This window comes from Rhea pennata, chromosome 3, assembly GCF_028389875.1.
Source record: "Rhea pennata isolate bPtePen1 chromosome 3, bPtePen1.pri, whole genome shotgun sequence".
NCBI classification, from domain to species: Eukaryota; Metazoa; Chordata; class Aves; order Rheiformes; family Rheidae; genus Rhea; species Rhea pennata.
Genome location: NC_084665.1, coordinates 36,069,922 through 36,084,734, shown reverse-complemented (window position 1 = coordinate 36,084,734; position 14,813 = coordinate 36,069,922). Strand labels below are relative to the sequence as shown.

General features: G+C 46.0%; 2 protein-coding genes across 2 annotated transcripts in view; one reads left to right on the top strand and one right to left on the bottom strand.

Moving 5' to 3' along the window:
• Positions 1-1,145: 1,145 nt before the first annotated feature.
• On the bottom strand, positions 1,146-11,107 carry MRPL14 (mitochondrial ribosomal protein L14). Its single transcript, XM_062572006.1, has 3 exons — positions 11,026-11,107; positions 3,782-3,875; positions 1,146-1,814 (listed from the first exon to the last, which is right to left on the bottom strand). The coding sequence occupies exons 2-3, from the start codon at positions 3,853-3,855 to the stop codon at positions 1,448-1,450; spliced, it is 441 nt and encodes a 146-aa protein (XP_062427990.1). The 5' UTR covers positions 3,856-3,875; positions 11,026-11,107; the 3' UTR covers positions 1,146-1,447.
• Positions 11,108-11,166: 59 nt separating this feature from the next.
• The window catches only part of TMEM63B (transmembrane protein 63B), a 59,768-nt gene continuing 56,121 nt past the window's right edge, over positions 11,167-14,813 (top strand). Inside the window, exon 1 of the mRNA XM_062572004.1 lies at positions 11,167-11,295. The gene's annotated coding sequence lies outside the window, so the exon portion shown is untranslated. The remainder of the gene's footprint in view (positions 11,296-14,813) is intronic.

Genomic DNA, 14,813 nt, shown 5'->3' with positions numbered 1-14,813 from the left:
AACTGGGCGTTATCCATAAGCTTGGGCCTCTCCAGCTCACAGGGAAGCTTTACTAAGGGAAATAGTGTCATTACTTAAAGGTTGAGACTAAACTTAAGTTTAAAGATGAAGTATAATCATATCTTCATTACCTGGAGAAGTATGAGTGGATCCAAGGCTCTTCTTTTTCTTGAGTGATTTGGATAGCATGGGGACACTGGGGAAACGGGGCAAACAAATCTGCCAAGAGCATCTAATCAAATCTGGGATGGCTCAGCACTGTGGTCTCCAGGAGATCATCACGTAGGGGCAATGCAGGGCTGAGGTAAAGAGTATTGTGACAAGGAGGGAAGAGAAAGACAAGGCAAAGCGCCTACAGCTGCTATCGGATCTGTGAGGAATCAGCTTGGGGGACTGAGCCTGGCTAGACTCCTACTGGCTGCATTCCTGTGCCTTCCTCACCAGCCCTGCTGGCTCTAGGATGCTCTGCTACCATTTTACCTGCAGCTAGCATTAAGTTTCTCTGCTCGGCTCCATATAAAGGCTGCTGTTTGATTCCTGGATGACAGTTAGCCCTGAAAGCAATATAATAGCATTTGCCAATGATTGTGTCTGATCTTAGAAAGTGCCACCAAACAATGGCCAGTCTCATGAACATGCATGTGCTGTCTACTGGCAATAGATAATGGACAAGCATAGGCTTAAACACAGTCTAGAAAAACAGTCCAAAAAGACTTCATTCACTGGGGCTTTCAATCTGAACCAGTCTGCCCTTCTATCAGTTCAAAGAATACAGAAGTTAATTTCCTGATTTTGGTCAGACGGAAAGTACAGGCTGCATCTCACGCCTAACACATTTCCCTCCTGTTCCTACCTCTTTTTCCCGATCTCTAGCACATCCGGCTCATACACCAAAGTTGTAGGCCCTGAGGCTTTCCCAATTCCAATCCCTCCTAAAAACTTTTTTCTTCTGCAAAGACATAGACATTAACCCTTTTATCAAATACACCCAAGGCACCAATAGGTCATTATACTACTCTACTGTCACCTCTCCCACTCTATAATATGTGAATCCATTTTGTAGTCATTGGGGCAGGAACTGAGCTTTGTGTTTGACTGGAGAAGGCAGAAACACAGGGAAGAAAGTGTAAGTGATACAAAACAAGAAGGTTTTCTATGTTTTCACTTTAACGATTAGGGGCCAAATTAATACCACAGGAGCAGTTAGAGTAAAGGAACACTTCCCAAACACACTGTAGATGTTTCTGTGAAACAAATCAACATACATTTGGAGGAAAAACAACATATTTTGATACTGAAACTAGTTGTTTATAATTCACAAACAGGAAGAGAGACTTTTTATGAAACCTCACTTTCTCATATATTTCATCTTTTTCTAGAAAAGAACCAAGGAACAGATATTGCATGAAAGGATATAAACAGGATGGCCAGAAACCTTTCTTAACCATCAAACAAAGTTGCGCGCAATGGCCAATACTTTGGAGAACTCGCCTTCTCTTCGTCGCAGCATATAAGGTATTGGTGTTTTTATTCTAGTTCCTACTGGATTTCCATTGTCTTCTATGAGTACCACATTGTTGGAATCAAATCTAGGGGTCATGGGGGGACCAGGCATCTTCTGCCCTACAATCAAAGCCTTCTTCTTTTCTCCTTTGATAGCCAGAAGGATGGTATCGCCTACTTTGCCAACTCCAGACTTGTTATACACATGGATACATTTTGGTGGCCGGTGGTATGGTGTGTTCCCCAGGGTGCTGTTGTCCACCACTCGTACACGAGTCAGTTTCTGTATTGCTCTGCATGCTCCAGTGACACTAGAAAAAAACAGGAAAGAATTAAGAGACAGATCTCCTCAATAATCCTTGAGGAACAAGGGCAAACCCAGCACAGGATCTTGTCATTACACAAACCACTCAGAAGGAGCCAGGAACAAACACATACCATATGGGTGACACATTTACTGCACTCAATGTGCTCTTTGAAAGCCACATGCTACTTTGGGCTTTGCACACTCTTCACTAAATGTCAAACATAAAATGACCGTTCTACTCTGAAACATGACTAAAGGATGGCGTGAAGAGGGGCTTGAGCTTACTGGGTCTTTTAGCAACCCCAGATGATTCAATTCAGCCTCAATTTATGGGAAGAAAAATGTGCTTGCTTCTGCCACAAACAGCCTACAGAGAGCTAAGACCCAAGACAGACTCAATCTTGCATGCACTCCCCAACAACAAGGAATTTGCTGACCAGTGGTCTTTGCAGTGAAGTCTGTGAAGCCCTCTCGTCTTACTCTGCTCTCACTGAAACCTCTGAAGTCCTGGTGTGACTACGCTAAGCTGCCACCAGTCAGAATCTAACAGACCACCACCTCCCCCATGGTGTGAAGAACTCAGAGAGAAGCACACACTTCTATATGTCTTTGCACTGAAGTATTATTAGCAGTAAATAGTAGGAATATACTGCAATATGCTAAGTTGGTAGATCTGACTCTCAATATACTTAGAAACAGCAGAAATAAACTGAAAAATAATTCACCTCCCTTTAAGGAATGGCTATTCTTTTCCCCAGGTAAGCTCAGATTCACATGATTTGTTGCTTCTACTCCAAAGAGGCTTAATCATAGATCTTCAGGAAAGCAGAAAGATCATTTCTATTGCTAAACAATTGCTTTGCAGTATGAACCTATAAACATGCTGGTCACACAGCTACAAGAATGCTAAGTTGCTGTCAGCTGAACTGCTCCAACAGACAGCATGTAAAATCAACCTACATTCCCCTGGTTTTAAAGACCACAGGCATATACAGTAAATAAAGACCACTGGGGACCTTAACTCCAGAGTATTGTCACAGAGAGAAGAAGAAGAAACCTGAGTGGGATCAAATTCACAAAGCAGTAGTAGCAAAGTGGCAATTATGAAAGTGTGATTGCTCAGGTACCACCAGAAGAGAACAACTGCACATGGAGAACTTTTTTTTCCTCATTGCTTTGTTTCTGCCACAGTCTTGAAGCAGAACCCTGCCACATCCAAAGCAAACCCTCCACATAGGTTTCCCCAACAGACTGCTGGCTATGGCAGTAGCACTGCTTGACTCTGTGGACTATGCCTCCTTCCTACTGTTGGCATTTATCCTTTATGCTCTCATGCAGCCTATTTACAGAACAAGCAAACAAGATTTATATATCTCCTTGAAATCTAGCCCTTGACATTGTCTTAATGCGCTCTCTTGACCAAAGAAGACCAACAGCCATGAGAATGACTATTCTCCCCCTGCAAACTGAATCACTGATCCTTCAGACAGCTCTATGCTACAGATTCCCCATACCCACCCCAACTGCACTGGTATGCTCTATGCATGGCATTGCAGAACACAAAGCACGTGAATTTAAGAAGCTTTTAATTCCTTGAGCTTGGAAAAGCACCTGCAGAAAAATAATGAAAGGTTAAAGTAGAAGGAAATATTTTTTTCGTGTTACTCTTGTTCTAAACACCTGAAATGATCACCTCTGGAAGAATTTTAAATATGTAACTGGCTTCACATTAGCAGGGGTTGGCTGTTGCTTTCTTTTGCACTTGGCTGGAGAAGAATCCTCAAATGCCTATAAACATCTTTACCAATGTAGGAATACAGAATTCAGACTATATTCAGATTGCGAGGGATCTGCAATATATTACCCTTTTCAAATTAGACTATATTTTATGCTTGATTTACTTAATAACATCTCTTTGAATCAGGATACTGACCCAAGAAAACAAAAGCAAAAGTAGGATTTGAAAATTACCTGAAGTGTCGCTGGATGACTGTGCTGCTTAGACGCGTTAAGGATAAACCCAGCCGCCTATTCAAGAGAGCCATTTGGATTCTGGTAACCTACCCTGCATAAGAAACAAAAGAATTATCGACTCTTTTTTATGTGAATCACACACTAGAGTCTCAACAACCCTTTAGACACTGCAATCCACAGCATAAAGTGCTAACATCATCCTCAGCATGCTACAAAGTAGAGTGACAGCTCTTGACAGAATTCAACAGACTTATAATTCAGATGTCCATATTGTAAAGCTGGATCCAGTATCACTGCAGTGCAGTTTTCTGTGCAAAGGGGTAAAAGCCTATTTGCACACTATGAACGATGTAGCAAAAAAATAGGCTTGAGAATTCTGGATGCGAACACAGTTCCTAATTTTGAGACTTCCACGACCAGTTACAGCTAGTGAAGTTACCTATTAAACTAGATTTTAAAAAACAGAGATACATGGCAGACTCCATCAGAGCCTCAAGAAACAATTTGCTAGATAAGGAACAAAACAAAGCTCCAAAGTTGATCACAGCATGCTCACTCTTAGTATGCACAAGGTGTTCAGCAGTCTGTGTTTAGAGTCCTGAATTGCTCGTCAGCCAATCCTGCCCTTGTTGAAGTTGCCCAGTTGAAATTGTTTCCTGTAAGATTATGGTGTTGGCTCCACACCAAGACTTTACCCTAGCTACAATACAGCTGGTTAGAAGGTTAACCTCTGACTGAATTTACCACACCCTCTTCCCATAACTACAGGTATAGTTGTTCCCTAATCTCATTCTGTCAAGTGGATTGAGAAGCTTGCACGCTCAGTAACAAAGGCGTATCTGAACCAAGATCACTTTGCTGAATACAGCTTAGGGAGCAATGACACAAGCAGTTATGCCAGCATATCCAAGTGAGCAGAGGAAATAAGGCTCTAGGGGCAGTAATCTTTCAGTCCGATTCAGGTAGCACTAGGACTGCCTGACTGCAACAAACGCCCCACGACAACACTTCCTCAAGCCTTGCTAGTGCAACCAACACATGCTCTGCTTCTCTCCTTTCTCAAGTAAACATTAAAGATATATTGCCCTCTTATCTTTCTTTGCCAATTCTAATGACTTTAGGTCCGAATTCTGTAGCAGCACATTATAAGAGATGCTACCACAGTTGCTTTTACTACAACCAGGTAAAAAACAGGCTGAATCTTCACTATCTGTTTATTGTTCTCATTTCCCCCTGTGTATTTGCTTACTTGAGCATATATTTCTTTTTTAGGGTTTGCAACAGTCCTGCAGAACCAACTGTAACCTAACAGTAGGGTAAGAAGCACTGGAGATGTATACCACAGGAATTCTGCAGAAGCACTTCGTGAGCAAAGCATTTGTTCTTCAGTACTTGGCAAACTGTGTCACCTGCCACACAGGCAAGTTTGGAACAGAGAGATCAGCAACAATGAAAGCTTTCACTTATTTGCTATAAAAAGCCACTTTTGCTATAAAAAGCCACTTTTCTGTGGTGTAGAAGATCTCCAAATAAGCTCAGCTTCTCTTCAGAGTTTTCTTGTACTGTTTCCTCCCTGAACTTTGATTCAAAAAAGGCAGTGTTTTTGCAACAGTTACTCACCTAGCTACACACTCCTAATGAAAACAAGGCCTTACAGTAGCACTGCAGCATTTACAGTGCTGCCAGCAACCAAGGCCTAATTACCTGGGCCTTGCTGCTGCTGCTAGGATTTCTAAGTTAGATTTAGTTACCTTGCTGTAACTAAACACCCTTCATTGTCAGGAAAGACAACTCGCATCCCTTTCGGTGCTTGGGTGTACTGTTTCCCTGTGTGAAACCCAAACTGAGCATGCAATTTTGTTCCTGCTTACTCCAAAACTGCCCTAAAGCCTTGGATCCCTCCAGAAGGTCTGAAGAGCTAGTAGCAGCGAGTCAGCCCCTGTGGGCTTCAATAGATACTCTCTGGTGAGTCTATCTACCATGATCACCCCCCACCTCTATTCACCACTCTTGGAAAAAATCAGATTGTTCCTACCCCACGGAGACAGTGAAGTTACAAAACTCTCAGCAGAAGCATTCACAGTGTTAAAGTGTTGAAATATGGTTTATTTTTCCAGATGACTCAGTACCCCCTCTTTGCTAGCAATTCTTCCTCAGCAGGTTAAGATGTGTCAGAAGCTATAAATATTTGTATGATTGATTATTTGGTATGAAACATTTGTTTTTAGGAACTGAATAAACAGGAGATGTTAGTAATTAACAGCAAGGCTTAGGGTAGAGGGAAGAGAAGAATGCATCTGTGACATGGAGTACAGCATGTGGATTTACAAACAGTGAATCACATTTTCAGCTATTGTAACATGCTAACTTCCTTTCTAGAAGTGAACAGCCAATAGTTTTGGTCTATTTCCAGACACTCCTCAATGAGACCTAGTTCTAAGTTGCTCCCTCTGCAGCTATGAATAGGGCACTTGATCTCCTTTGTCATCAGTTTCCCCCTCTGCAAAACAGTTAATCCTAAACTTCAAAGGGCACAGAAGTCATTCACTCTGTCACTGTGTGTGCTGCAAGACGAACGCTCAGTGGTGCCAAAGTTTAAGAGCTATCCTACAGCGATGAAAGCCAACCACTCCCTCAGCCCTACTGTGCCAAGTGCCTCTCTCCTTCCCAATGCAGATTTTGCCTCACACCAATAGGTCTTTCAAAAGCTCAGAAGAGAGGATGCAGCACTTAGCAGATGCACTGGCAATGGTAACGACCTGAGTTTGCTTTGGAAGGTGGCTTTCTAAAGTCTTCTCTTGCCAGGTTTCAGCACTCTGAGGAGTTTGGAAAGAATATCCCAGGATGCCTCAAGCACAGCAGAATTTGTAGGGCAATTCCCAGAAGCCTAGGGCCACTATTGCCCAAATGATACAGGAATGTCTTGGGCAGGCAGAGCAACACCACTGCTTAAGACTTAATCACTGATACATTCCTAATCAAGGAATTATCTTGAAAGGGACTTCTGGAGGTCATCTGGTCCAACCTCCTGCTCAAATTAATCCTCAAAGCAGGATTAATTTCAAGTTCCATGCCAGGCAAGAGTAGCATTGAAGCAGATACTATCCTAAAATAAAAGGCTCAACACAAAGACAATCACTGATACAATGTAGGCCACACATAGCTGCACCAAAGAAGCAATTACAGAATCACGCAGAGAAGCTCCTCTCCCAGTTCCTCCCCTGCTCTATCTAAATTCTAGGAATTGTTTTACCTCATGGCTAAAGAGCCCTGTTTTCTCAAATCCAAAATCTTAAGTTTTGCTTCTCTCAATTCCACGTATCAGCCAGAAGTCAGCACAGACCTCAGTATGAGTTCACAGTAACATTTAGGAAAGGGTGAGGGGAGGAGTTTCTTAATCAAATATTCACTAAAATGACGCAATTTCTACTTTACTGAGTAAGTTCGAACATGCAATAACCTGCTACAGCAAACATTCCCTTCTTAAGGACCCTTCAGCATTACGCCATTCAATGCAACAGATGGACATCAAATTCAAACACCACACAACAAAGGAACTCTTCACCAGTTTTAAACCTCTGGAAGTTATTTATCCACTGTACCATTTTCAAGTGCACATTAAAGCTACTACCTTCACCATTTTCCCTTGAGATTAAAGAAGTGATTAATAGTAGCACAAGCTTAAGAGGTTTCTGAATGAAGACATTCTGGAAAATTTCATTCTAGCTAACAGAAACAAGTAACATACAGTATTTTCGTCAAACACATGCAAACAGGCAAGGAGCCTGCCTCAGGGAGCTGATATGAAGCAAGGACGTCTCCTAGATAAGGAGGATGGAATTACATACTCACTTTGAACCAACATCAGGGCAGGCTGTTCCAAGGAAGAAAGTCCTACCCCCCACCAACTCACATTTCCATCACTTCCGTTATGCTGGCACTAGCACTTGTATAAATTAGGAACAGTTTTCAGCCAGATCATTTGCCTAATCCAACTCATCACACAGCCACATGAATGCTGGTGCAAGGGGACGTGGCAAAAAACAACACTGAGATTTCTCCTGTCATTGGCAGGCCAGATTTACATTGACTTAAAGTGACAGTATGTTAAGAGAAACACTAGGTGACTTGGACACGATAAAAATCTCTTTCATTTTTGCACATTACAACAGTGCTCTATTTGAACCTGTATGATTAACACAGTCATGGGAGCACTAAAATGGTCTGTGCCTGAACGTTCGGCAAAACAGGGGAATGTCTCTGACCAGGTTTTTATTAATGGTACATATACCCCAGAGAATTAAAAAAATAATAACAACAAAAAGTCAAGATGCTGTTTTTATCTTGTTTATATCCTAGAGTGAAAACACTTCTAAATAGAGCTATTAGCCAACAATCCAGTCTTGGCTTCTTTTTTAATAAGAAGTTTTGAAAATGACATCTGCTCCCAATTTTCCCCCCCCCCTCAACTGTAGTTCCACAGTCATTCCATGTTTTCTTTTCTTTCTTTCTGCTAGTAATTCATCCATACACACAAGACATAGGGAAAATGAACTAATGTGCAAAGCAAATGCTGAAGCCTACTACCTGAAACCTGCTATCGAGCATATAAAATAAAACAGGAAAAATGTTCTTCACTTTAACAGTAGCAATCCTATCTCAGCAGTCAAATAAGTGGGAGCCAACATATTCTTTCCTCTTCTAAAAGATCAAAATGGACATGCTCTGGGAACCACAAAGATTTGAACTGCACCTGTCATCCATCATTAAAATGCAGGAAATAAACCCAAGACAATATGCACGATACAAATACCTAAGCCCCTACTCTGCCATTGCAGGTTTATTTATAGAATGTCTCTCAGCGTGAGCTACAAGAGCCAACTGTGAACTACAGGACTCAATCCATTCACAGCTTTCTTCATAAAGGAAAAGATGTGATTAAGGGCTTGTGCATGTTAAAAATACTCAAGATATTCATTACCAAGACATAATTGGTTTTACATTAATGACATGCAGAAAGGCCAAGATTCACAAAGAGGCCTTAACTCTTCTAGAATTCAGTTTATGAATAGGATTAATTATTAAACAGGATATTTATTAATCCAAGTTACCTACAGAAACTCATTACATCTCTTAAGGAAAGAAGAAATTCCATTCCTACAGTTTTTCAATTGAAACTTTTTGTTTTCCAGATCACAATCAGAAAAAGTAGACAAAGAAGATGGCCTGAATAAACCTTTAACGGCAAATTTACTTCTGACATTTTAAGTGTCCAGAAATCCCATCTCTAAGATACTTAAAGCTCTTACTCCTATAGCACCTTAATCCATTTTACATACTCATATTCACAGCACTGTACTAAAATAGGAAGGGATTATTCCCAGTATATTAGAAGGAAATTGAGCTACAGAGAGGACAACTTCTTGTCTATGGTCAAGGGAAATCTGTGGTAAAGCAAATATCTCATCCAAAAGTATTGTTCTAGTGACTGGAGGTGAAGTCCAGGCATATCCTTCTTCATCTGTGTCTTTTGGAATTCCAAATGAGTTTAAAGAACTAGCTGTTCTCCCCTAACTTTACCCTGCTTTCCAGTTCCCAAAGAGGCTGCCATGCTACACGTATCATATCACAAATGAATCTTTAACCTTTCTACAAATATTGAGGTCTTGGGAGCAGGATAATAGATGGCAAGCCAAAAGATCAGTCTCTGTTCCCAGCCCTGACCTAGGCTACCAGGTCCTGACCAGGAAGGTACAATCACAAACCAGAAAATAGTAACTGCACTGAGGGGGAGCTGTGGCATGGAGAAGGACACAAGAAGGAGGAGAAGGTGGGGAGCTGTGGCTCAATCATTAAAATAAAAAAAGTTACGAACCACTGACGTGGGCTAGATTTTCAGAGAGTGAAGAATGACAGTGGCTATGGGCCTTTCTGATAAAGTCAAAATAGTAAGGAATTCCTAACACTGACATAAGTCAGGCTAACGACAGTATAACCTGGTTACAAAGGTACACTTATACTGCAGTGTACCACACAGTGATCTGCAACTTCATTGGAGTTAGCCTCGCTTCTCACTCAGAAGCTTTCCTTACACCAGTTTCTCCTTTTCCTATACAAGACCCTCCCAGATAATCTTAGCAGAATTTTTAAACCAGACAAGCTAGCACAGTTCAGATTGGCACCTGCGTCCAGCTTCTACAAGCGCTTATTACCTGTCCACTTTTACCACATGGAATGAGTCTCTTACGTGCTTATAAAAAGAAACCCGACGCACAGTCTCCTTCCCCAAACTGTCCCCTCCTTACTCACTGGACCTCCAAAGGCCTTTTCTGGAGAACAGTCAGCACAGCACAGACTACTACCCACAGTTCCTGAGTCTCTGTGACATACACAAGAAAACACTGCACTTCTCACTGCACAGGAATCTGGGTCTATCTTTGCTGCATGACTACTCGTACCCATGTAAGCCTAATCCAGGTAGTATTAGCCCAAATGAATTCTAAAGCAAAGAAATGCTCTGGAGGACATACATCATTCTTTCAAGAGCATCAAAACAGACTTTGTGTTTTCCTCCTCCCTCAAGCTAGAGTGTTATGGCACTGGCAGAAACTCAGTGGGAGCTGAGGCTGCTGTCCCTTGGAGAGACAAGGTGCTGCCCCCACCGCACCCTGCACACATGCCAGACAAAGGCTCCTGGCTCTGCACAGCGCAGAGCTCCAGCTCCCAGCTGCTCTCCCAAGATGGCACAACTCTCGGCCTTGCATCATGCTGTTCAAAACCTGCCCACGTCCCGCCGCTGCAGCCAACGCTTCTCACTCTTTTCAGAGCGGCAGCCCGTGGTCAGCGTCCAGGAGGAGGCACCGGGCCTCTGTGCGGAGCACCAGCGATGCCTGCGGCGAGCGGCAGCGAGCGAGCTGGCAGGCCGCACCTGGAGGAAGGGCCTCGATGCCCACAGCCTTACTGCTACCGGGCCCAGAGGCAAGAGCGCGGCTCCGCAGCGCACTCGGGCCCAGCGCTGGCTCTCCGCGGCCGAGGCGGCCGCGGCGCTGCGCCGCCGCAGGGGCCGAGCCAGGCCGCGCAGCGAGCGCCCAGGCCGCGCGCAGCTCCCAGGCAGAGCCGGCGCCGGGTGGGCCCGGCCGGGGCTGCGGCAAGGCCCTCCCGGGGAGCCCGGGGTCGCCGCCCGTGGGCAGAGCCGTTACGGGCCCGGCCCGGCCCCCCGCGCACCCCCACCCCTCGCGCACCTCAGAGGGGGACGCGGTCCCGCCGCACGCCGGCGCGCACGCGCACACTCACGCCGGCGGAGCCGCGCGCGCAGGCGCAGTGCGGGCGCGGAGGCCCCGCCCACCGGCTGCGCAAGCAGGCCCCGCCCCCGCCCACCTGGGGGCTCCGCGCCGCGCCGAGCCGAGCCGAGCGGCGGCTCCTCTCGGTCCCGGGCGCGGCGAGAAGGCGGCGGCCCCGGTCCTGGCCCAGGCCCAGGCCCAGGGGGGAACCAGTCCGCGCCTGGCACGGGGGTAAGCGAGGCGCGGCGCGCCTTGGCTCGGCTCGGCGCGGTGCGGTGCGGCGCGGCGCGGCTTTGTGCGGCCTCGCGGCTCTGCCGCCGGCGGGGCCGGGGCGCAGCGCGCCGCCGCCGCCGCGCTCGCTGCGGGGGAGGCCGGCGGGGCCCGCGGCGCGGCGCCGCCTGCTGCCATCTTACCGCCGGCGCGGGGCGAGCACCGCGGGGCGCGGGCGCGGCTCCTCCCGGCAGCCCTTCCTCTGGGGCTTTCTTGATTCTCTCTCTTTTTTCGTTTTGTATTTTATTTTCCCCCTTTTTCCTTTATTTTCTTTTTTCCCCTTTTCTCTTTTTCCCTCCTTTTGCTTTCCCTCTCCTTGCTCCCGTGTGTCTCCGCCGCGGGGCCCGCGGGCTGGCGCAGGGGCTGGGCGAGCACCGGAACCGGTGACCGGGACCGGGAGATGGGCCGCTCCCGGCGGGCCGGGCCGGGCTTACGCCATCCCCGGCTGCCATCCCGCGGGGCGGCTTTTTTTTTCCCCTCCCCCCTTTTACCGCAGCAGCCGTGCCGAGCCGTGCCGTGATTTATGGGTCGCACACCACCTGCGGGGTGGGGAGTGGGGGGGAAGGTGTGGGGCGCCTGTGCCCCTGGGGCTGCTGGATGCCCAGCGAGATGTGCCTGCAGCTGGAGGTGGCGCGTCCACGCGGGACCGCAGAGCACCAGCTTCGCCCCAAAGATCCCTCAGCTTGCTCGCGTGACCTGGGTCCTCCTCCAGGTAACCAGCAGCAGGCGGGTTGAGGCCTTGAGTCTCTTGGTCACTGAGGAGGCAGCTCAGGGCTGGAGCAAATGGAATTGCTTTTTGCTGGTTAAACGCCAGGGAGTGGAGAAGCATCTTTTAGCGAAGGCCTGGGCGCCTCCGTAGCCTCCTGTAAGGCCTGCCTGTCTGGGAGAGAGGGGCATAAAATGGTTTTTCCTGCAAAGCCCAGTGTCCTTGCTGTCTTGTTTTGGGGGTCTCAGAGGGCAAGGGAGCAGGCAGCGTTCACTCATGATAACCAGGACTCGCAGCTGGGCTGGTGGGGGCAGTGGTGCTGGTGGTGCCCGGCTGCTCTGTGAGGAGATGTGGAAATGGGGCCGTCTGGAGCTCCGCCTTGGCTCCCCAATGGCTTTTCACCTCTCCCAAACATTTCTGTTGTCTACTGGGATTGTTGCACTGCTTTCTACATGCACCTTTCCTCAGATTGCCCTGCTGGTGGAGAATGTGGCTTTCTTGCCCACTGGGGTGGTTTTACCAATTTTCACAAGGTGGACCTGGCTCCCCTTTGCTTCCAAGTGCAATCTGAGGTGTTGATGTTGCTCTGTGGAAGGCTGTTGTGTGTGTTAAGTCTTGGGAAACTCGCCTCCCTTTTTCTCTCCCTCCCTTCCTTCCACTGTGCCACTGTTGTGAATGACTAGCTGAGCAGAGAGGGATATTATTTTCAAAGATGAGAACAACAGATGAATGTATAATATCACTCTGCCTTTTGTACCTTGGAGAACTTTACAGTAGAGAGTTATTTGATGGGGCTTTTTTCCATGGTTGTACAGCAAAGCAGACAGTCCCTTTCTGCTGTATTTTCGATCACTAACCATCTGAATCAGCATACCATAGTTCTTCCTCCTGTCTTGATGCTACATACAGATGCCTTGTATGTGCTGCCTGTTGCAAGCATCACACCAGAAGTCCGGGATGTGGCTGCAGTCAGCTCAGTGCCCATAGCAGGTTTGATAGCTCCCAGTTGGCTTGAGACCAAGTATTCAGGAATTTGGGATTGCAGGCACTTCTCTCTGCCACTCTTTCCCCAGTTACAGAAGTTGGAAGCCAAGGGCTGACATATAGGTGCCTAGGGAATGCTAATTTGGTTGTGCATACTCTGCAAGAAGACCCCACGCTGCATTTGTCTGTTATTCTGGAAGTATCCTTTATCCTGTCATCCTCAGGAGGAAACGTGTGTGGCCACTGACTGCATGGTAAGAGTGTCCTGTTAACAGCAATTACAAAGGGACTGAAAGGCGGCACTGGTGCCTTCTGAACAGTCCTGCAAATGCCCCATCTTTGCATGAGATATAGCCTTTGCAAATGCATTGCAGGGACAGATAACCTTCCCTTCCAAATAGCTGTGCTGTATTGTCTAATAGCTTTTTATTCACTAATGTTTCTGAGAGTGCAGAAAGCCAGTCACTCAGCTCATAACTAACTCCAGAAGGACTCTGTTCAAACCAGAAATAGAAAAGCATTAAGGACTTTTAATGACTTCAATTAGCTTGTATCTACCTAGGAAAGGCCTTTTGCATCTAGAACCTTTTAGCTGTAGGAATATGCTATCTTTACAGCATAGTAAGTCCTTTCTGCAGTTTTTACCCAGATAGCATGGGAGGGAAATAAACATGAGAGAAAAAGCCTTTGAGGGGGTTGGGAAGAGACCCTGGTTTGGCTCATAAGTATATTTTGTTGCACAAAGTCTATTTTTGTCTGTACCTGTCTTCAATAACCTTGGAAGGAACTAAAGCTACTGTATTTTCTGAGGATGTTGGTTTTATTGACAAGAGAGCATTGCTGTGAGGGTTTGCAATGCTTGATTTTCTTCCCCTTTGACCAGAGCACAGTGTCACTGTCCTGAAATGTCCCGAAGTCATGGCATGGGGCAGGAAAAAAAATGCTGGGTTCTTTGCTTTTTTTGCTATTGTTTTTCTAGGCTTTAAAATACCCTTTTTTTTTTTTAAAGCTTTCTTCAACAAAAATGGGCTAGGATCTTGCTCTTTTTTTTTCCTTTTGATAAACATGTATGTAAAAATAAGATTCTCGTGAAATTACTTGGTTCAAAGAATTAGTGCTTTAAGAAGCTCCCTGATAGCATAAGATCTGTGATAAAAGCCTGAGAGCTGGCAGAGTTGATGGTCTGTTTTTGTCCATTGCTAATTATGCTTTTCCTGAGCCAAAGGTAGCTAAAATACCTTGGGTCATGTGTAGCCCTATAGAGTCCTGCCAGCAGCTCTATTGCCACCTTGACCTTTGGTGCAGAGATGCAAACTTGGATAAGCATGCTTCCTAGAACGTAATGCCCTGTCCCAATTTTTGCAGCTGGGGTGACATCATATGCTGGAGACCCAGGACCTCAGCAGGTGGCACGTCTACATCCCAGAGAAGACAGCTGGGATTTGCTCTGTCTGATGGGAACCCTGTCCAGGCATCCCCCCTGCCCTAAGCAGGGGGTGCCTGTTTAGTGCCCAGGAAGGCCCTTGGTGTGGGATACTCTGTGCAGTTAATTGTGGACAGTGCTGATTATGGATCCAATGGCAGATTTGCATATAAAAGCATCTGAGAGCTCTGCAGCCTGGTAATGGAGGCAAGGATGATAGCACTTACTAGAGGCTGGGGCTGGATCTTCCCTGTGGCTTTTTTGGTGCAGATATGAAACAAGATAATGGGGATGTTTGGAAAATGGAACCTCCTCAAGGATTTGTTTCTATATCCTTTAATGACTGTACTGTTAAGGCCTTTTTAA

Excerpts from the sequence above, each read along its gene's own strand:
- MRPL14 (XM_062572006.1), bottom strand. The coding sequence starts at position 3,855 with ATGGCTCTCTTGAATAGGCGGCTGGGTTTATCCTTAACGCGTCTAAGC. Across the intron at positions 1,815-3,781 it reads GTCATCCAGCGACACTTCAG|TGTCACTGGAGCATGCAGAG; the intron begins GTAATTTTCAAA and ends GTTTTTTTCTAG.